Here is a 22,256-nt window from a genome sequence, read left to right as displayed (position 1 = left end):
GTACACTGGTCAAAAAAATAAAGGGAACATTCAAATAACACATCCTAGATCTGAATGAATGAAATATACTCATTGAATACTTTGTTCTGTACAAAGCTAAATGTGCTGACAACAAAATCACACAAAAATCATCAATGGAAATCAAATTTATTAAGCAATGGAGGCCTGATTTGGAGTCACACACAAAATTAAAGTGGAAAAACACACTACAGGCTGATCCAACTTTGATGTAATTTCCTTAAAACAAGTCAAAATGAGGCTCAGTATTGTGTGTGGCCTCCACGTGCCTGTATGACCTCCCTACAATGCCTGGGCATGCTCCTGATGAGGTGGCGGATGGTCTCCTGAGGGATCTCCTCCCAGACCTGGACTAAAGCATCCTCCAACTCCTGGACAGTCTGTGGTGCAACGTGACGTTGGTGGATGGAGCGAGACATGATGTCCCAGATGTGCTCAGTCGGATTCAGGTCTGGGGAACGGGTGGGCCAGTCCATAGCTTCAATGCCTTCATCTTGCAGGAACTGCTGACACACTCCAGCCACATGAGGTCTAGCATTGTCCTGCATTAGGAGGAACCCAGGGCCAACCGCACCAGCATATGGTCTCACAAGGGGTCTGAGGATCTCATCTCGGTACCTAATGGCAGTCATGCTAACTCTGGCGAGCACATGGAGGGCTGTGCGGCCCTCCAAAGAAATGCCACCCCACACCATTACTGACCCACTGCCAAACCGGTCATGCTGAAGGATGGTGCAGGTAGCAGATCGCTCTCCACGGCGTCTCCAGACTCTGTCACGTCTGTCACATGTGCTCAGTGTGAACCTGCTTTCATCTGTGAAGAGCACAGGGCACCAGTGGCAAATTTGCCAATCCTGGTGTTCTCTGGCAAATGCCAAGCGTCCTGCATGGTGTTGGGCTGTGAGCACAACCCCCATCTGTGGACGTCGGGCCCTCACACCATCCTCATGGAGTCGGTTTCTAACCGTTTGTGCAGACACATGCACATTTGTGGCCTGCTGGAGGTCATTTTGCAGGGCTCTGGCAGTGCTCCTCCTGTTCCTCCTTGCACAAAGGCGGAGGTAGCGGTCCTGCTGCTGGGTTGTTGCCCTCCTACGGCCTCCTCCACGTCTCCTGGTGTACTGGCCTGTCTCCTGGTAGCGCCTCCAGCCTCTGGACACTATGCTGACAGACACAGCAAACCTTCTTGCCACAGCTCGCATTGATGTGCCATCCTGGATGAGCTGCACTACCTGAGCCACTTGTGTGGGTTGTAGAGTCCGTCTCATGCTACCACGAGTGTGAAAGCACCACCAACATTCAAAAGTGACCAAAACATCAGCCGGAAAGCATAGATACTGAGAAGTGGTCTGTGGTCCCCACCTGCAGAACCACTCCTTTATTGAGTGTGTCTTGCCAATTGCCAATAATTTCCACCTGTTGTCTATTCCATTTGCACAACAGCATGTGAAATTGATTGTCCATCAGTGTTGCTTCCTAAGTGGACAGTTTGATTTCACAGAAGTTTGATTTACTTGGAGTTATATTGTGTTGTTCAAGTGTTCCCTTTATTTTTTTGAGCAGTGTGAATAAACACTGTCAAATTCTAACCTTGGAGCTCTGTTTGTTTGAGTCCACTAGCTCCCAGCCATGACATGTGAATACAAAGCATTACAACATTACGCTCTTGCAGCCCCCAGTGTTTCAACATAAACACTAATAACACAACAACAGCAGTCAGCGGTTTTACGTACAGTCTGTCTGCACAAGCACAAAGAGGCGGAGCCGTTATAGAGACATGAGCTCAGGTGGAGCAAAAGGAAATGTTTTTCTAGCATCCAAAAGAACCCTTATGAAAATTCACTATGGTTTCCTATTGTTTTTATGCAGTAACCGTGGTTTTACCATCGTGCCTCATGGTGATTACAAGTGCTATGGTCCTACCCATAGTAGTACTATCGATTATTCGTAGCACTTCATGGTGGCTGTGGTATTACTATGATTTACATATAGCACATCATAGTAACTATGGGACTACTATGGTTTAAAAAAGATGCACTACCGTATCCATGTTACTACTATGCTTTCATCCAACACAGTAAATGTTCTGCCCAAAGCAAAAGGTTAAAAATGTCATAATTCATCTGTAATAATTCGTGTTAAAAAAAGATGGTAATCTAGTTAAAAACTTCTATACAGTCAGTGTTGGTTTAGCTGTATTTTATTTTGAAGGTGAATTCTGAGGTCGCAATGCATTGTGGGTAGCAGAAGTATAAGTTAGTAGGGGAAAACCTTTTATAGAGAAAACCTGCCAAGCCGTGTTTAAACTTTACCTCCTGTGTCCTAAATCTTTATTGACACCTTCAAAGACAATGGCTGTAAGTCTAATCTATGTTCTGGTTAACATTATATGCTGTGTAAAAACTGATTTAGAGATTGTTTTGTGAATGTGTAAGTACCGGGAATTAGTCGTATCCCAAACAAGCCCCTGGGGTAAGGTTAAAATTAACCATTAGATTAGATTAGATTAGATTGGATTAGATTACATTAAACTTTATTAATCCCTTTGGGAGGGTTCCCTCAGGGAAATTAAAGTTCCAGTAGCACTTTTTACATTATAGTCACACAAGCAGAGATATAGTTGGAAATATTGTCAGTTGGAAATATACAAGAATATACAGTCAGGAATATACAAGCAAAGAATAAATAGATAAACAATAAGCAAAGACACAACAAGACAAAGAAGACAAGACAAACCATGGTTTTACTATGTTAAACCATAGTGAAACCATGGTTAATTTTCATAAGGGAAGCTTTTCCCTCTGTAACCTCCATTAAACCTTTACTGGGAAACAGCTGGAGGTCCTTCATCAACCACCTGATCACTAAGTGAAGAAAAGAGAACTTTGTAGCTGCTCCATCCACCCTGTTTGTTTCACACAGAGAAAAACTGCAGTACAGAAGTTAAAATATGCAGATGAACTGTTAATGTGAAAAAAATTATTTTGCAACCAGTTACTTGGGTAACTCGATGGAATAATTGATAGAATACTCGATTGCTAAAATAATCAATAGTTGCAGCCCTAATGAAATTTGCAACATACCATAAGCCAATGCATCACCTTCTCACATACAGGAGCAACAGGATTCAGGTGATAGAGTGATTGTTGTAAGTAAGTGAAGTTTATTTATTTAGTGCTGTACAAGTCACAAAGTGCTGTACAATAATTAAAACACAATATCAAAAAAAAAAACAAAAAACAGATAAAGCACCATGTTAAATAATAACATTATCATATTAAAAGAAAAAGAATAAAAATAAAGTCAGCAGAAAGCCTGGTTAAACAGAAAAGTTTTCAGCTGTTTTTTTGAAAGACTCCACAGAGTCAGCTAAATGGAGCTGGAGCAGTAAACAGTTCCAGATCTTTGGTGCCACTGCCTGAAAAAGCTCTGCCCCTCCCTGGTTCTTAGTCTTGTACGTGGGACAACTAAAAGATTTTGATTTTGTTGTGTGAGAGACTGTTGACTTTTGTAAAATTGATCCAGGCATTTAAAAACAGTTGTTTTTTCCTTGGTTTTGTATTGGTATCGGGAGATATCCAAATGTAAACTATCGGTATCGGACATAAAAAAGTGGTATTGTGCCATCCCTAAAAAATACTGATGCAATCAAATCAGTTTTGTTACTAATCTTTTACATATCCAAGACTCTAATCACCACCAATGCCCCATCAGTCTACTATTTATTATATGGAAAATAATTCAATTTTTGTTTTTGTTTTTAAGTAGTTGATAATTTACACACTCAAACTGGCATTTAAAGGGTTAAAATCCTGAAAACAATTGAATATTTAATAATTTTAAACAGGGCTGAAGTTCATTAATTGATTTATGAAAAGAGCAGAAGAAATATTGATGTATGATTTTATTGTAGATTTTGTGTACATTTTGTGTGTGTGCATTTTTGACACAAAGGTGTTCAGAGGGTGTAAAATTTGAAATCTGGCACTACATAACAAATAATAATCCACTCAAAACAATTTTGTTGCTAATCTTTGACATATCCAAGACTAATCACCACCAATGCCTCATTCAATTATTTGAATTATTTGCAATAATTCAAATAATTAAATCAACATTATCATTTTTATGTCTATTTTTGTGACTTTACAAACATCAGTAAAGCCAAACATTCCCAACATTCCAGTTTCTTCAACAGTTTTCTCTGAAGTTAATAAAACAGCAAAGTGGAGAATTTTTATATTTCTGATCTCAAAATAAGTGTGATAGTTTTCCCAGTGATGCAGTCTGAAACTGCCGCATTCAGCTAAACCACACTGGGATTCATTAAATCTCCTAAGAGAGGACGGGCAGGATGGAGAGCAGCAGAGGAACTGAGAGGGAGATGAAGAGAGATGCTCTTGTGTCTGAGGAGGATCCAAAGGTGACGAAGCCCGGCTGGTTGGTGCTGATTTTGCTGTTGATCCAGGACTGATACTGAGATACTCGGGTACTGACTCCTGGGAATTTGGGCTCAGCGCAGCGTACCCCGAAGATCGATATTCCAGCCTGGACCCAAATAGAGCTGTTTTTACTCACCATCGGGCCTCCACCATCACCCTGCACACATCAGACATGATGGTTACAGCAAGCATGAACACACAAAGACATCCATTAAGTACAAATACTTTGTTACTGTACTTAAGTAGATTTTTCAGGTATCTGTACTTTACTTGAGTATTTATTTTTCTGACTACTTTTTACTTTTACTCACTACATTTTTACACAAGTATCTGTACTTCCTACGTCTTACATTTTCCAACAGACTTGTTACTTTAGGTTTAACGTGTAGGTCATTTACTTTTCTAAAAGGGATTCAGGAGATTTTGGGTTAACCATATTAGAAATACGTTGTAATACTTTTACTATGAATTTATTTAACTTTGTATTTACTCTTCACCTTCAACAATTAAGAAAAGGCTTACATTTTTCACATTTCTTCTAACAGTAACACATTTTTTACACTTTTAGAATCTATTATATTACACACGTCAAAGTACTTATTCAACATTTTTACTTAAGTAAAAGTAAAAAAGTACAGGCTCTGAAATGTACTCAAAGTAAGAAAGTAAAAGTAGCTCTTTGGAGGACGTTTCTACCTGCTATTTTTGTGTAAAGCTAACTGAACCTCATTATATATTATTGTAATTTAAAATAATACATGAGAATACAAACGTTATTCCAATCTAAATTTTAATCCTAATGAATGCTCTCAGCTTGAATCTGTTATGTAGGACACAAACTGTGAAAGGGAATTTAAACACAGCTCTATTCTGTGTCCTCCATAGTAGAGGGTGACTGTGCCTCCACCTAAACACTAGTGATGGGAATTCTGGCTCTTTTCAGAGAGCCGGCTCTTTCGGCTCCCAAATGGCTCCTTAGATTTAAATTTTTTTTTTAAAGTGTCAAATGAATTACTAATGTAAAAACATACATTAGGCCTATATCAAACATTTCTTTATATACTCAACATATAATAGAGTGCTCCAAATACAAATTATAAAACAAAAGATTGGAAATCAGAAAAACAAGGGCCTTTGAGGAGGTGATCCTGTTTCTCCTGCCTGATGACCTGCCCTGTTTTGTTCTTCTAATTACACTGAGGGATGAACAATTCGTATACAGTACGAGTGGGGAGTCTTCTTCACACACTAAGGTTAATTATGGAGTTCCACAGGGTTCTGTGCTAGGACCAATTCTATTTACATTATACATGCTTCCCTTAGGCAGTATTATTAGAAAGCACTGCATCAATTTTCATTGTTATGCAGATGATACTCAGCTTTACCTATCAATGAAGCCAGATGACACACATCAATTAGTTAAACTGCAGGAATGTCTTAAAGATATTAAGGCCTGGATGACCTCTAATTTCCTGCTTCTAAATTCAGATCAAACTGAAATTCTTGTACTCGGCCCCACAAATCTTAGAAACATGGTGTCTAACCAGATACTTACTCTGGATGGCATTACTTTGGCCTCCAGTAACACTGTGAGAAATCTTGGAGTCATTTTTGACCAGGATATGTCCTTCAATGCACATATTAAACAAATATGTAGGACCGCTTTTTTGCATTTGCGCAATATTTCTAAAATTAGAAACATCCTTTCTCAGAGTGATGCTGAAAAGTTAATTCATGCATTTATTACTTCTAGGGTGGACTATTGTAATTCATTATTATCAGGCTGTCCTAAAAGCTCCCTGAAAAGCCTTCAGCTGATCCAAAATGCTGCAGCTAGAGTACTGACAGGGACTAGAAAGAGAGAGCAGATTTCTCCCATATTGGCTTCTCTTCATTGGCTCCCAGTTAAATCTAGAATAGAATTTAAAATTCTTCTCCTCACATACAAGGTCTGAATAATCAGGCCCCATCTTATCTCAAAGACCTCATAGTACCATATCACCCCAACAGAGCACTTCGCTCTCAGACTGCTGGCTTACTTGTGGTTCCTAGGATACTTAAGAGTAGAATGGGAGGCAGAGCCTTCAGTTTTCAGGCCCCTCTTCTGTGGAACCAGCTTCCAGCTTGGATTCAGGAGACAGACACCCTCTCTATTTTTAAGATTAGGCTTAAAACTTTCCTTTATGATCAAGCTTATAGTTAGGGCTGGATCAGGTGACCCTGAACCCTCCCTTAGTTATGCTGCTATAGGCCTAGGCTGCTGGGGGGTTCCCATAATGCACTGTTTCTTTTCATTCACCTTATTTACTTTGTTTATACTCCACTCTGCATTTAATCATTAATTGATATTAATCTCTGGCTCTCTTCCACAGCATGTCTTTCTCTCCCCTCAGCCCAACCGGTCGCGGCAGATGACCCCCCCTCCCTGAGCCTGGTTCTGATGGAGGTTTCTTCCTGTTAAAGGGAGTTTTTCCTTCCCACTGTCACCAAGTGCTGCTCATAGGGGGTCGTTTTGAATGTTGGGTTTTCTCTGTATTATTGTAGGGTCTTTACCCACAATACAAAGCGCCTTGAGGCGACAGTTTGTTGTGATTTGGCGCTATATAAATAAAATTGAATTGAAATTGAATTGAATACAGTATACCTATGTAGGTTGTTTGTGCAGCGTGCTCAATATTAAATTTTAAATTTGCAATCTTCTCTCTATCAGAATAATCCTTTAACGCCAGGCGATCGCTGCTGAATCGCGGGTTTCCTGACCTTACTAGCTGATTAAGACATAGTCTCACCGCACAGTCAGCTGATCAAAACTTGATCAGCTGGCTTTTCACCTTAACTCTGCGACATTCGTGCTATCGAAAAAATTCAAACGGTTCCTGAAAGCTCAGAAATTACACTTCACAGTCATGTAGTGGTATTATGGTATTTGTGACCAGAAGTCCACAAACGCCGGCACTTTTGAAGTACGTGGTGTCTCGTTCGACATGTTTGGAGGTATAAGGTTAAAATGTGTCCAGTCTTTGCTACACTTTCCGTCACTCATTTTCCTCACTGTTCCCGCGTGTAGCCTCTATGTAACGCGCAACTTTCTCCGAGCGTATTTTGCTGGAGCCCCTCCCTCTCTGGTGTTTGTTTACTCACTGCGCAGTGTGGACCCTCCCCTCCCGCTCAGTGTAAGACGATCATATGCTACCAATCATCTTAACCAATCACGTGCGGCTTACACAAAAAAAAAAAAAAAGGAAACGAACGAAACGAAAAAAGAAACGGCTCACTATCAGGAGCCGGGTCCCGTCGTTCACTTCCCGGATCGTTCGCGACCGACCCATCACTACCAAACACCAACATGAGGATACTCAGGGGTTACAGTGGGATTCAGAAGGTGGAGGAACCCTAAGATCAGCTGTAGTGGCTCTGCATGGGGAGAAGAATCACAGCTTTCTATTGTAGCTGCAGTAAATGATGTTGGTGTGCAGGCTGTGATCAGCTGACCTGCTGCTGCTGCTCTGAGGTTTACTGCTCTGTGTGGATGAACTGAACTCACAAAGATGTAACCCAGTATTTCACAGCTCTCTGAGCTGATCTCCATCCCCTACACTGACAGCATACAGGCTGTAGAAATGTTGGATTCAGTGAATCAATCTCAGCATCAGCAGCTTTGATTCAAACTCATCTCTGCTGCACTGATGTAACCTGTAACTCTGACCATGAACACAGCCTCTGTGCACCAACACAGAGCTTTACTGTAAATACAGTACAACAAGCTGACCTGTTAATTACGTACTAACACTGCATGAAAAGTGTTTTTTTCGACAGTTTCTTGTATGTAATATTGCCGCGCGCCTTGAGCTTCAGGACTCTCAGCAGGAGGCTTTGGCCAGAACAGTAGACTGTAGGGAAAGTGCCGTGGACTCTCTGTGTCAGTGCTCCCTCAGCCCCCCCCCCCCCCCCCCCCCCCCCCCCTCTCCTCAGGTCTAGGGCAGGCTCTCATATGTAAAGGAGGTTTCTGTGAGTCATACAAATACAAATCAAGTACTCACCAGTGGTCACCAGTACTCACCAGTGGTCTACCCCTCCCAACAGTTGTAACCAACATATTTTTATTTTGAGATATATGTAATCAAATTTACATGATCATCTTTTAAGCCTTTTTCCATTTCAATGTGACTACACATAAATTATACAGCGAAACATTCAAACAAGACTAAACTCAGAAGAAGTCATTCTAATTTATAAATTAGTATTGTCTAGTTGGAAATATACTTTTGGATGTTTTCAGCTTTTGTCCCTTTTTCCAATAAGGCTGTGAGCTTCTGTCTGTGAGCTTCTGTCTGTGAGCTTCTGTCATGGAGTTTTTTGTGAACCCTGAACTTTAGTGGACTGAGGGAGATAAACAAAGGCTATATCTTGATGTTGGTGACACTACAAGCATTGAAAAGCAAACTCAGTTTTCAGTCTAATTCACTGTAACTAAAAGTCTGTCACACCATCATCCTCTCCTGTGCAGTGGCTTCCCAGCTAGCATTGAACATTCAGACAACATCCCATGAACGCTGCTATAAACGTTCAGTGAATGTTCACATGCATTAATGACATTAAAGACTACCAAGGCAGATGGAATAAGAAAACATATAAACATATAAACTTTTATTTTGCTATACATGGATGTATATAAGAGATATCAGTAAAACCTTCATGAGAAAAATGTAAAAAAAAAAAAAAAAAGAAAGACAGTGGATGTGTGTCTTCCAGCTCATAGGGGGTCGTTTTGACTGTTGGGTTTTCTCTGTATTATTGTAGGGTCTTTACCCACAATACAAAGCGCCTTGAGGCGACTGTTTGTTGTGATTTGGCGCTTTATAAATAAAATTTAATTTAATTGAAATGAAATGAATTAAATTCTGTGTGGCAGCTTCCTCGCCTGTGATTGGACAATACAGATCATGTGCAGGATCACGCTGAAGGTCTCCAAGACCAAAGGAAATCAGCGCGGTCGTTCTCTTCCGTTCAAACTGAATGGCGTTCTTTGTCTACGCTGCTTTCCTGGTACAATGGAGGACATCGTCTATATTTTCAACACCCCAGAAGCTCCTCGTGAAAGCGGGCCTCTCTACCGGCCAGCTTCAACCAGCCCCGCTGCAGACGAGAAGACACTGCTGGCTGCAATGAGTGGGTTATCGCCTCAGTTACTCAAGTTTCTACCAGCACAGCTGAAAGACAAGATGGCGTCTATTGTGTAGCGACTCGATGCTCTAACAAAGACTCACCTACTCAAGAGGAAAAGACGGCAGCACAATCCGAAAACTGCGGTAAGACTTGGTCGTTTCTAAAACAAAAATACTAAGAGTGGAGGAATGGTCACAGTAAGCTGACAGACGTATTGTGATTTGGTTTCTTATTTTTATTTGGTTTCATCTTATAGGAAGCAGTTCCTGCACAACTCTGAATCCAGTAAAAGCCGGTATGATCCTCTGCAGAGGTAAGAATCAGAAACAAAGCAGCAGTATTCAATGTGTGGAGGAGAGAAGAACTTCAAATGTTTTTACTCTTATTTATTTTCACCTTTATTTTCCACAGACTGTGTTCGCCTCACAACGCGAGTGTGAGTGTTCCTAATGCGTGGACCGTGATATAATTGTGTGTAAGTATCTATTGGTGTTGTTTGTTTGTGTGTTTTTGCCTGAATATGTTTATGTATGCACTGTGTTTATGCTCTTTATTTACAATGTAAAAGAATGTTTTCCAGCTTCTTGTTAAACCTACAGACGGTCCGCCGCAGCTTCCGCTACAGTCAGCCTCACGTTCAGGAAAAGGCGGCAGCCATTAAAAATCCTGCCCGGTGACGTGCAAGAAGGAAGCCGGTAAGACGTGTTGGATTGTATTGTTGGTCTGCTGTATTTGTGTAGTTAGCTTGTAAATGCAGTTTTATTTTTGGGAAATATTACTTATTGTTTTTTTTAACTTTATATAAAATCTGGCTTCTTTTGAACAACCCACAATGTCTATAAAAAGATGATGCAGTGAAGGTGAAAATAATTAACATTGAATGTTTATAGTTTCAGCAGCTGTAACATTTTGGGACCTAAAGATAAAAAGTGTATAATCAGTTTAAAGGTGCCTCAAGGGTTAATGACCAAAATCACTGAAGTACTTTTATCAATGTTACATTTTTTCAAAGTACTTGTTCATTTGTCTTTTATTCACAGGATGCAGGAGTTGGTACTTTGTCACATAACCATTGTTTCTGATGACAAAGATGGGCTGATTAATTTTTTTTTTGCATTCAGGTTCTTATCTGCTATGTGTGCATTCAAAGTCAAGAGACTCAAACTTTCAGTGTAGTTTCAAGATTTTTCACAATATTTCATATAGTTTCATAATGACTTAATGTGTGCTCTGTGTCAACAGCTGCTGGAGGCGAGGGCGAGTGTCCTGGCAGTGAAGGAGGTTGCCTTCTGGGACGGTGTCACCACTGACCTCATGTTGGATGAGGAGGATGGCGTCTCAGAGGGCGTGTCGGGCTGGATTAAGACCCCCAAGCTTCCCCAGCCAGGAGCTCAGTGACCTCTGAGCCAAACTGCAGACAGACTAGAAGCTCACCCTAAATACAACACTGTGCACCATAAGTGTTTGTATGCTGGACCATGCTCTGAGAGAAAGCCACCACCACATGGCCCAGAAGTAGCAAAGCATTATATGTCATAATGTTTTTATTTTCTTTATATATATATAATGTGCATATTGCTTTGTAAATAAAAAAAAAAGAAATTCAAACTTGTGCCTCACAGTTTGTTTCTCTTAATTGAATTCCCTTTAGTTGAGGTTATTAGCATGGCATCAATACCACATAACATACAAGGTATATCACAGAAATAATAATTAGAAATAATTTTTATTGCTGGGTTATTATTTATTAGGGAGGGGCTTACCCAGGCCTGTCTTTATAAAGGCCAATGGGGGACAGATCTACCAGCCAATCACATGTGAGTGCTGAATTGTGATGGCATTTTTTTCATCCAATGACAGAGAAGCCACGTGGGTCTGTTACCGCTGCTTCGGCTTGCAGCGCTGCTGTTCACATGTAAAGTAGAGTCGTTAATGCCTGCCGGCTCCCCCGTGCCTTTACCCCCTTTTCTCAGACGTGTTAAACCTAAAGTAACAAGTCTGTTTGAAAATGTAAGAAGTAGAAAGTACAGATACTTGTGTAAAAATGTAGGGAATAAAAGTAAAAACTAGTCAGAAAAATAAATACTCAAGTACAGATACGTGAAAAATGTACTTAAGTACAGTAACAAAGTATGTTGACCAACAATGAAAAGTTGTTGGTTGTCCGCTTTTTGTCCTCTTTTCATTTTTCGAACTACACCCCCTCCCCAGCAGCTGCTTCCACAAGCAAACGGTGAACACCGCTGCATGGTAGAGAAAGCTGCTTGGGTGATACCAAGTTTTCGTGGGGAGAGGGGGGGTTACATTATCAAATGATTAAACATGATAGTATTTTACCCCAAACTGATAATGAATAAAGAAAATTAACATGTTATTCATGTAAGATGTTTTTTGAAAATCGAAATGATGTGACTTTATTGGGGGGGGGGGGGGTTATGGTGATTGGATCAGATTATTGGGGGGGGGGGGGGGGGGGGGGGGGTCATAACCCCCCTATCCCCCCCGGAAATTACGCGCATGCTGCTAGCTAAAAGAAGAGCTGCTGTATTTCAGGGAGAGCAAAGAGAGAGAAGTTCACTCAGAGATGGAGAAAGAGGAAGAAGAGAGGTTAGAATTGAAAATAAGGACCAGAAAACAAACTGAAGTATGCTGACGCTGTGTTACTCACAGATTGTATGAAAATACTGCAGTTTAGTGAGTAATAGGCAGGTGAGCTTGCTGTACTGTATTTACAGTAAAGCTCTGTGTTGGTGCACAGAGGCTGTGTTCATGGTCAGAGTTACAGGTTACATCAGTGCAGCAGAGATGAGCTGTGCTTAAATTCACTTTCACAGTTTGTGTCCTACATCACAGATTCAAGCTGATTACATTAATAAGCATTAAAATTTAGATTGGAATAACATTTGTGTTCGCATGTATTATTTTATATTATTACAATAATATATATTGAGGTTCAGTTAGCTTTACAAAACAATATCAGGTAGAAATGTCCTCCAAAGAACTACTTTTACTTTCTTACTTTGAGTACATTTTAGACCAAATACTTTTTTACTTTTACTGCAGTAAAGAACTTGAACCAGTACTTCAACTTTTACCAGCGTATTTTTAACACAAGTACTTGTACTTCTACTTAAGTACAGAATGTCAGTACTTTTGCTCCCTCTGATTATAAAGACTACTCAGTGCATCATGGGAACTCCCCAGCAGCCTAGCCTATTGTGTCATCATGGAAGTTTCACCAGAAAAATCATGGGGAAAAAAAAATGCATTATTTTCTTCCACTTATCCACGATGGAGGGCAGCAGCCGAAACAGAGAAGCCCAAACCTCCCTCTCCCCAGCCACCACCTCCAGCTCATCCGGGGGGGACACAGAGGTGTCCCCAGGCAAGCCGAAAGATATTATCTCTCCAGCATGTCCTGGGTCTGCCCTGTACCTCCTGGCGGTAGCACCTCACCCAGGAGGCATCCTAGTCAGATGCCTGAACCACCTCAACTGTCTCCTTTCGATGTGGAGGAGCAGCAGCTCTCCTCTGAGCCCCCCGACCCAAATGACTGCACTCCTCACCCTGTCTAATGAAGAGGCCAGCCACCCAGCGGAGGAAGCTCATTTCCACCGCTTGTATCTGTGACCTTGTTCTTTCAGTCACTATCCAAAGCTCGTGACCACACACTGTTAAAAAGATTCTCATCAAATCACAGAAGTATTCCAGCTGTCAGTCTCCCACCCCCATCTCCCCTCACTCATGAACACTTCCCTTTTGTCAAGTGTCAAGAGTGGAACTTTTGAAGTGAAAACATTTGGACACATAAACTCAGTCAAGTCAAATGGATCAGTATGATGAAGAAGAAGGGTAAACACATCCAGATGCATAAGTTTCATGTTTCAGATCCTTCAAAGTTTCCACTGTCTGCTGTTTGAAATCAGGATTTCAGACTCTGATGGACTCAGACTCACCTGGCAGAAGCCCTTTCCTCCCTCAGTCTGGCCGGCACAGATCATGTTTTTTGTGATGGTGGTGACGCCCTTGTAGGACTTACTACAGTCACTGTCGGACACGATGGGAAGGCTCACCTCCTGCAGATTCTTAGGGGATGGAAGTGTAACTGGGAAAGAAAACAGAGATCTCAGCATTTAGGTCTGAACCCACCAGCTGTGAAGAAACTGCTTCATATCCACAGAAACCTCACACAGGGTTTCTCTCCAGTGTGACTGGATATTGATCTTTATTATTACTGTGGGACAGGCTCTGGTAGATTGAAGCACCCATAAACTAACTCTTAGCCTGAGTGCACTGATTCAGTCACTTTGATGCTGTTTTAGCTGCTTCAGTGTTCCTCTTAAGAATGTATTAATTACCAAAGTGTCCTCAAAGTCAGAGAACTAGAAACACTTTATCTGAAGCCCTGATTTAAACTGATCATTACTCACTGGCCTGGAATTCACATGAAGAAGAATGTCTGGTTAGACTCCTGCTGAGGTTTGCTAAAGGTCTGGACTCTAGAAGATGCTACACCTGAGAATATGAAGATAATGCTCCATCTACAGAGGTTAAAGTGAGATTTGGCAGGAACAGGTCTGAGATGACCATATTAGTTATATCAGCTCTCAGTTGTATCATGTAGATCAGAGAGTTTGAATAAACTGTGTAAACAGTGTTTAGAGCAGTCTGAGCTCACAGGTATCATTACTGTACATACACAGACCTCATCATTAGAAACTTTAGTCATGTTTAATATGAACGTCCACTGCTGGTATTTGGTGGATATGCCAGGAATGAAAGGAAAGCAGAATATATTGAGCTAAAATTATCATCAGCAGAGTATAATTATAATCAGATCATAACAAAGAAGTTAATAATTCACTGCTCTGATTCTCACCGCCAAACTGGATATTTCCCCAGCCGGTGAGCCAGGCAGTCGTCCCAGCAGGGAAGTTGCTGCCCTGAGCTGCCAGGCACACGGGTCTGATGTAGTTGTTGAACTGAACAGTCGAGGACAGCTGCAGCAGTGCTATGTCGTTGTCAAAAGTTTTGGAGTTATAGTTTGGATGTATGATTATTTTGGACACTGGTCTGGAAACCTCATTAATATTGAAGTCTTGCTGTGAGTGGCGTCCGAGGTAAACAGTCAATCCTAATGTGCTGGTGCTGAGAAAACCAAGAAGTAGTGATGGTTAATGCTTTGGTTCACAGAGGTGAAGAGGGAGGGTCACGTGACAGGATGAGAGCTCACCTGGAGAAACATTGGGCAGCAGTCAGGACCCACTGGTTGTTGATCAGGGAGCCTCCACAGAACTGCAAGCTAAGCAAGTGCAGACTGGCCTGCCAGGGCCACGCCCCTACAGGAGCCGTCTGACCTCCTACGATCCTGTTGTTGAGCGGAGCAACGCCACAAACTGGAGGCAAACACACACATGCATACAGTAACATGACTCTGGGCTCTTCAGAGCTTCTGTTTATCTTCATTAAAAGCAGGACAGCAGCTTCAGAGCAGATGATGCTGCAGTCAGAACATAAACTAAACAAGCTCAAGAATTGTCCTCATCCTTCTGCCCATTCCCATAAACCCAAATTTCAGGAACACCTTTAGGTAATTTCCTCACTGTATATCTATCTAATTAAAAACACAGCAGTCTGTAGGCTCTTCATATTGTAAACAGCCTAAAAACATGCTGACAAAGGCGCCACCGTTCAAAGCAGACTCGAGTAAGAACTTCCTGTTTTTTCCTGGTTTGAGTTTGTGCGGCTGCTCCTTGTTCAGGTCTCCGTTATAAAAGAGGTTTCATGTCAGTGAGACTTCCTGTTTAAATAAAGTTAATAATAAAAGTGTTGGTCTAACACAGCTTACTACATGTACTGAGTTAAAGCTGCAGCTTAGCTGATGGGAGCTAAATGATGCTGCACATTATTAATGAAACAGATCTGAGTGTGTATCAGTCACCCTCTCTGACAGAAACAGAAGCATCATTAACATGGAAAAAATGCTGAATCAGCTGCATTATATGAATGAATGAATCAGCAGCACTCACCATCAAGCTGTGCTTCACTTCCTGTTGGAGAGACAGAGACACATGATTGGTTAGAACTGAGCAGACCTGTTGTTATTAGCATGATGTCAGTATTCATGGGAGAATTTTTTATAATTCATTTACATCTATATGTGATAAGCACACTCCTATAAATACAGTTATTGTTTCTGGGAGGGACCGTCCATGGTCCAGAGTAGAACTTTCTAATCTGATCAGGGAAAGGAACGCTTCCTGGGCTTTTTATGGCACTCTAAAAAATAAATGCACAACCTTGACCAGAAATTCCAAATCACAATACTATTTAAGAGCTACCTCAAACAACCTCAGTAGCCCTTGTAAATTTTGGAAACAGATAAACTCAACATCATGTTGTAATTCTACTGCAGTCCTGCCTGAACATATATTAATTAATTCAGGTGAAATTAAGAATAAAGCTACAGTGGTATGAAAAAGTTTGGGCACCCCTGATAATTTGCGTAATTTTCCTTTATGTCAATGTCAATATCAATGTCAAATTTATTTATATAGCACATTTAAATAACCTGAGTTGACCAAAGTTCTTCACAGGCAACCAAATAATAAAAGGCCATAGATAAAAGACAAACAACAAACAAACAAAGATCCAAACAAAATATAATAGCTTAATTGATACAAGATGTCAAGATCAGCTTGAACTGAAAGCCAGAGAGCAGAAGTGGGTCTTGAGCAGTGACTTGGATGTAGAAACAGTCCAAGCAGTTCTAATATGGAATGGTAGAGCATTCCAGAGGCTCGGCACAATGACTGAAAAGGCTCGATCACCTCTATTCTTGAGTCTAGACCTGGGAATTTTTAGGATCATCTGATTGGCTGACCTCAGTGATCTGACAGGAGTGTGGACATGAATGAGATCACACAAATACAAAGGGGCCAGCCCGTTTAAAATCTTAAAAACTATCAATAAAATCTTAAAATTGATCCTAAAATTGACAGGAAGCCCATGAAGTGAGGCTAAAACTGGAGTAATGTGCTCACGCTTCCTCGTCCCTGTTAAAAGTCAAGCAGCAGCATTTTGGACCAGTTGAAGCCGATGGAGAGATGACTGTGGTAAGCCAACATACAAAGAATTACAGTAATCCAGCCTTGACATGATAAAAGTGTATATGACTCTTTCAAGGTCATTATAAGAAAGATAAGGCTTCACTTTAGCCAACAATCTCAACTGGAATAAAATAGCTTTCACTACAGAACTAATCTGCCTATCAAAGTTAAAAGAGTTGTCGATGATAACACCAAGATTTTTAACAGAGTTATGGATGCATAACCCGAGATGTCCAAGAGAGGCTGCAGAGTCCTTGAACTGTTCAGTACAACTGAACATAACAATCTCTGTTTTGCTTTCATTAAGATGAAGAAAATTCATGCTTAACCAATTCTTTAAGTCATTAAGGCAGCTTAAGAAAATCTGTAGTGAATTGGGAGCATTCGATTTCATAGGAAAGTAAATCTGAATGTCATCAGCAAAACAATGAAAGGACAGGTTATACTTCCTAAAAATTGACCCCAGTGGTAGAATATATAAAGAGATCAGTAATGGGCCCAAAATAGAACCTTGTGGCACACCACAGGAAAGAGGGGCTACAGAAGAAGAGTATTTGCCCATATTCACAGAGAAACTTCTGCCACTCAGATAGGACTTAAACCAGGGCTCTTCAACTCCAGGCCTCGAGAGCCGGTGTCCTGCAGGTTTTAGATGTGTCCCTGATCCAACACACTTGAATCAAATGGCTGAATGACCTCCTCAGTATGCAGTCAAGTTCTCCAGAGTCCTGCTAATGACTTCTATATTTGACTCAGGTGTGTTGAAGCAGAGAAATACAGGAATGACACACTTCACTGATATCCACACATAGGCCATAAGACAGCAAGGTCCAGTGTGCGTCCTTTATAAATCATTGGTTGTTCAGATCAGCAATTTCAGTTAAATCTATCATATAGCAGATGAACACAGTAATATTTGAGAAGTGAAATGAACTTTATAGGATTTACAGAAAATGTGCAATAATTATTTAAGCAAAATTAGGCAGGTGCATAAGTTTGGGCACCCTTGTCATTTTATTGATTTGAATACCTTTAGCACTAATTATTGGAACACAAAATTTGTTTTGTAAGCTCAAAGGGTTAAGGTGGCCAATTGCAAGCGTTTCTCCTCTTTGCATCTTCTCTGAAGAGCGGCAACATGGGAGCCTCAAAACAACTCTCAAATGACCTGAAAACAAAGATTGTTCAACATCATGGTTTAGGGCAGTAATGCTGGGGGAGAGTAATGCAGGAGAAGCCTTTTCTGCACACATGCCACAAACAGAGTCACTGAGTTCTGCTAAAGCCAGCTTCATTTTGGAATAAGGTGCTGTGGACTGATGAAACTAAAACGGAGTTATTTGGACATAACAAGGGGCGGTATGCATGGTGGGAAAAGAACACATCACTCCAAGACAAACACTTGGTACCCACAGTAACATTTGTGGTGGTTCCATCATGCTGTGCAAAGCTAAGAACAGTGAGTTACACTCTTAAAAGAGATGTTTTAATATCAACAGAAGTGGTGTCAATTTATAACACATTAATGTGTCAATATAAGGACCACACAACCTGTGTAACATTTTACACAATTACTGTGTTGACGATCTTAATACAAACCTTGTGTTAAGCTCGTCAACACTATATATATATATATATATATATATATATATATATATATATATATATATATATATATATATATATATATATATATATATATATATATTATATATATATATATATATATATAAACAAAAAAGAAACATTTTCACATATGGCTGAGCTGTTTTATAGTTAAGGTTTTGGAAGGGTTTTAGTTTCAGATGATTGGCTGTCTCAGTAGAATTATCAGTGAGGAGGAAAAAGAGAATTTGTTTACTTATTTATCTGAAAGTAATTCCTGTGTAGTGTAAAATGTGTGTCCACCCTGGTTATTCTGTTCATCCTGATTTGAAAATATTCCCATATGGGTGTTATCTAATGTAACTGAATTCTTTCATTAAGAACATTTTATTTTGAAACTGACAGATGTTGAGAAATGCTTCCTCAAATCTGTTTTAGGAGTGAATAGAAATTGTTGATTGTGTGTGTGTACCATTTGATCTGATTTCAGCTGATGGCTGATGTGTTCATTAAAGTTTAAGTTGAAAGTTTAATTTCTGACTAAATATAGTTGAATGAGGGATCAGGAAATCTCTTCATGTTGGTGTAAATTAACACAGTTACACATAACTGAGTTTTTTGGAAACTGCTGACATGAGAGGATTCAATACAACCAAAAAATGTTGTTGTTTTTTTAGTGTACAGATGATGTCACCACAGAAAGGTGACCTCACTGCTCTCACATGATTAGAACTGGACTTTGAGGAGTTTCCTGTTTATGATATCTGTGAGTGTTTTAGCAGAGTGGAGTCTGTTTGTTGGTTTTCTCTGTGGGTTTCTGAAGCGCTGCAGTCACACGAGCAACACACTCTTTTTTTGAGCCAATCAGTCTGCGTGCTTCTTCTAAATGACACAAGCATCAGGAGGCGCCCACGGGCTGCAAACTCTGCATTTAGAGGTAAAAATATAAAATAATGAAGGACATAAAGTGACCAACACTAACTAACAGGAGAGTGTTTGGATGGTGGAGCGCTCTGTTAGGAACTGATGCACAGTCACACAAACCTTTAACATGGGAGTCTGTTTTTAATATTTACAACAAAATCTGCTTTTTTTTTTTTCCTATTTCTGCACTTTTATATTTTTACACACTTTTCTTCTACTTTAGATATATTCTTTCTTTGATTCTTTTTATACCAACAAAATCACGGGGCGTAATATTTTCAGTGTTTTTCTTTCACTTGTGCAGGCTGGTGGTCACTGACCTGAGTTTAAGCACCAAAACTGGCACTTTACATTCATACGACTGCTAATCATTAAAAGGTTCATTATAACAGCTGATAAAAATCACCTTGTTGTGGTGTAGGAGGGTCTCAGAGGGCAGAAAAACACTGAAAACTAAAATGTATAAAAGTATGAGCAGAACTACAGTCATATATTCTGTTAGACTTTTATTTTAAACTTAATTTCCAAAAATAAGCCAAAATAGAGATTAGGATATAATAAAGCACCTTGAGGCGACTGTTTGTTGTGATTTGGTGCTAAATAAATTAAATAAAACTGAATTGCTGTTTTATTAATGCAGACTTATTCAGGTGTCTTTGGATTCTGGATTTGTTGGTCAAAGTGGAGCAAATTTGATAAATTTCATACTTCTGAGCAGCTTAAATGCTCTCAGGCCTTCATTCTTCATGAAGTAAAACTGAAGCATTTCTCTCTGAATTTAAAGAAAAATATGAAGCAGTATAAAAATGTTCTGATTAATTTAAGATTTATGTTTTTAAAAGCTACACCAAACTGCTCACAGATGTTTTCTTCTTTTCATTTGATTTTAGTAAACTGAGTAAATTTGTTGTGTTGTTAAATGTTCGGTAGAAAAAGCAGCAGAAGGGCTCAGCTCAGCTCTCTGACTGAAACACTGAGACTAACTGGCTGCTCTGGAGTTTCATGATCACGCAGATAAAAGAGGACAAAAGATGAAATTAACAGATTTAATCCCAGATTTTAACATTTGTCTGATGTCACATTTCTTTTCATCATCATTTAAATTGTGAAATAAATGAAATAAATTCTCAGGTGAGACTCACCTGTAAGTGCTAAGGCCAACAGCAGGACTCCACACGGAAACAGCTCCATCTTCACACTGTCCTTCAGAGTGTCTCTGAACTCCAACCATCAGGAAGGAGTTTATAAAACACGAGGGCGTGGCCATCTCATTTAAAAAAATTTTTTTTATGAAAGCCTTTATTCAGATCATTTGATAAGAGGACTGTTAGTCATCTGTCCCATAGGGTCATATAAGGTTTGTGGACCCAGTGCAGGACTCAGGTGTTTATCACAGCTTTATTGCTGGAATGATGAACAAACAAGGGTGGATGGGAGCCAGCAGAACAAAGTATTAAAGTCACTGAACCTGAGCAAGAACATGGACACTGATCCAAAAATGAGTACTCAACAATGAGCTGGAAAATTCAGGGCTAAAATACAAACAGAGGATAAAGAGAGGATTGGGAACAGGTGGGGACACAGCTGGGAACAATTAAACAGGACGAGACACGGAAGTAAACTCAGTACATTTGGTTTATATTCCTTGTTCATTATTTTTCTGCTCCTGTTATTGGTTATTGTTATTGACATTTTAATTTTCTGGTTCCCTTTGTTCCTGTCTCCCCTGTCTTGAAGAAATTTGATGATCACTGCTTATCGAAAAAAAATGAAATGTGCAAAGGTATGTGTTTCGCCCACGCTCGCAGCACCAGGGTGAGGCATTTGATAATTTACTCACTGACCTCAAGATTAAAGCTCAGTTTTGTAACTTTGGAGATCTCAGAGATTCCATGATAAGAGATTAAATAGTTTATGGGGCTAATGAGAAGACGCTCTGGGAGAAACTGCTGAGATAGACAGACCTCACCTTAGACAGGACCATAAAGATATGTCACGCCAGTGAACTTGCAGGACAACAGGTACTGACTTTCCAAGCAGCGTTAATTTGGCAGCAAATTTTGATTTAGTTTTAGTCATAGTCTTTTTGACAAAAATATAATTTAGTTTTAGTCATAATTTAATCATCTGAATAGTTTTAGTCTAGTTTTAGTTGACAAATTATCGTAGGAATATAGTCGACTAAATCTACAGTCGATTTAGTCTAAAATATAAAGGGTGTAAAATGTAAATGCTTTTTCTTCAGTTCCCTTGAATTAGTCATTATACACACAAACACACTTAAACATTTATTCAAAGTTATGGAATATTATTAATAATATAAACATTAGCGTTTCACCTGCTTCCACACACCTGATCATTAACACCACCTTACTGAGATAATCCGAGCGTTTTACAGCAGGACGCTCTGAAAGGTACAGGGCAGTGTTCAGGACTAAGATTATAAAGGCTAATCCACCGCGGTGTGGAGATTTTCTCTAAACACAAACTGGGAAAAACACTTTACCCTGCATGACATTAAAATGCTGACCTTTGCATGGAGATCTGGGTGACTGGTTTGCAGATGCTGTTTAAGATTTGTCGTGTTTTTACCCGAGATAGTCGCCCCACATGGTTTACACATCGTTTTGTTTGTCACAGCACCAAAGGACAAATGTGTCCATACATCGGCTCTTCTCTTTCTCCCTGCTGACATTGTTTACATCACTTAGTTCTATCGGAAGTAACGACCAATCACAGGCTAGTTTGGTCTTCCTGGGTTTAGAGCAAATTTATGCATCTGTGTGTTTGATTGGATGTTTTCTTAACTTGTCCCGCCCTGTCACAAAATAAAATCAGTTCTGATTGGATGTCGTCCCTGCCAAGCATTTTCATCTCATTTTCATTCTCATTTGACGAAAGTGTGAATTAATTTCGTCATCATTTGTATCCTTTTAGGTAGTTTTTATTTAGTTATTGTTTCATTTTCATCATGAAAGAAAAGGGTTGTTGA

The 22,256-nt window shown here is 39.9% G+C and overlaps 1 protein-coding gene across 1 annotated transcript; it reads right to left on the bottom strand.

The window, feature by feature from the left end:
* Positions 1–4,245: 4,245 nt before the first annotated feature.
* On the bottom strand, positions 4,246–20,455 carry LOC115785090 (prostasin-like). The gene is made up of 6 exons (XM_030736549.1): positions 20,407–20,455; positions 15,656–15,676; positions 14,860–15,022; positions 14,506–14,774; positions 13,583–13,731; positions 4,246–4,617 (listed from the first exon to the last, which is right to left on the bottom strand). Exons 1-6 carry the CDS (start codon positions 20,453–20,455, stop codon positions 4,354–4,356), a joined length of 915 nt encoding a protein of 304 aa, XP_030592409.1. The 3' UTR covers positions 4,246–4,353.
* Positions 20,456–22,256: the final 1,801 nt, after the last annotated feature.

This window comes from Archocentrus centrarchus, chromosome 8, assembly GCF_007364275.1.
Source record: "Archocentrus centrarchus isolate MPI-CPG fArcCen1 chromosome 8, fArcCen1, whole genome shotgun sequence".
NCBI classification, from domain to species: Eukaryota; Metazoa; Chordata; class Actinopteri; order Cichliformes; family Cichlidae; genus Archocentrus; species Archocentrus centrarchus.
The sequence above is the reverse complement of the archived record's forward strand: the minus strand, read 5'-3'. Positions and strand labels throughout refer to the sequence as shown.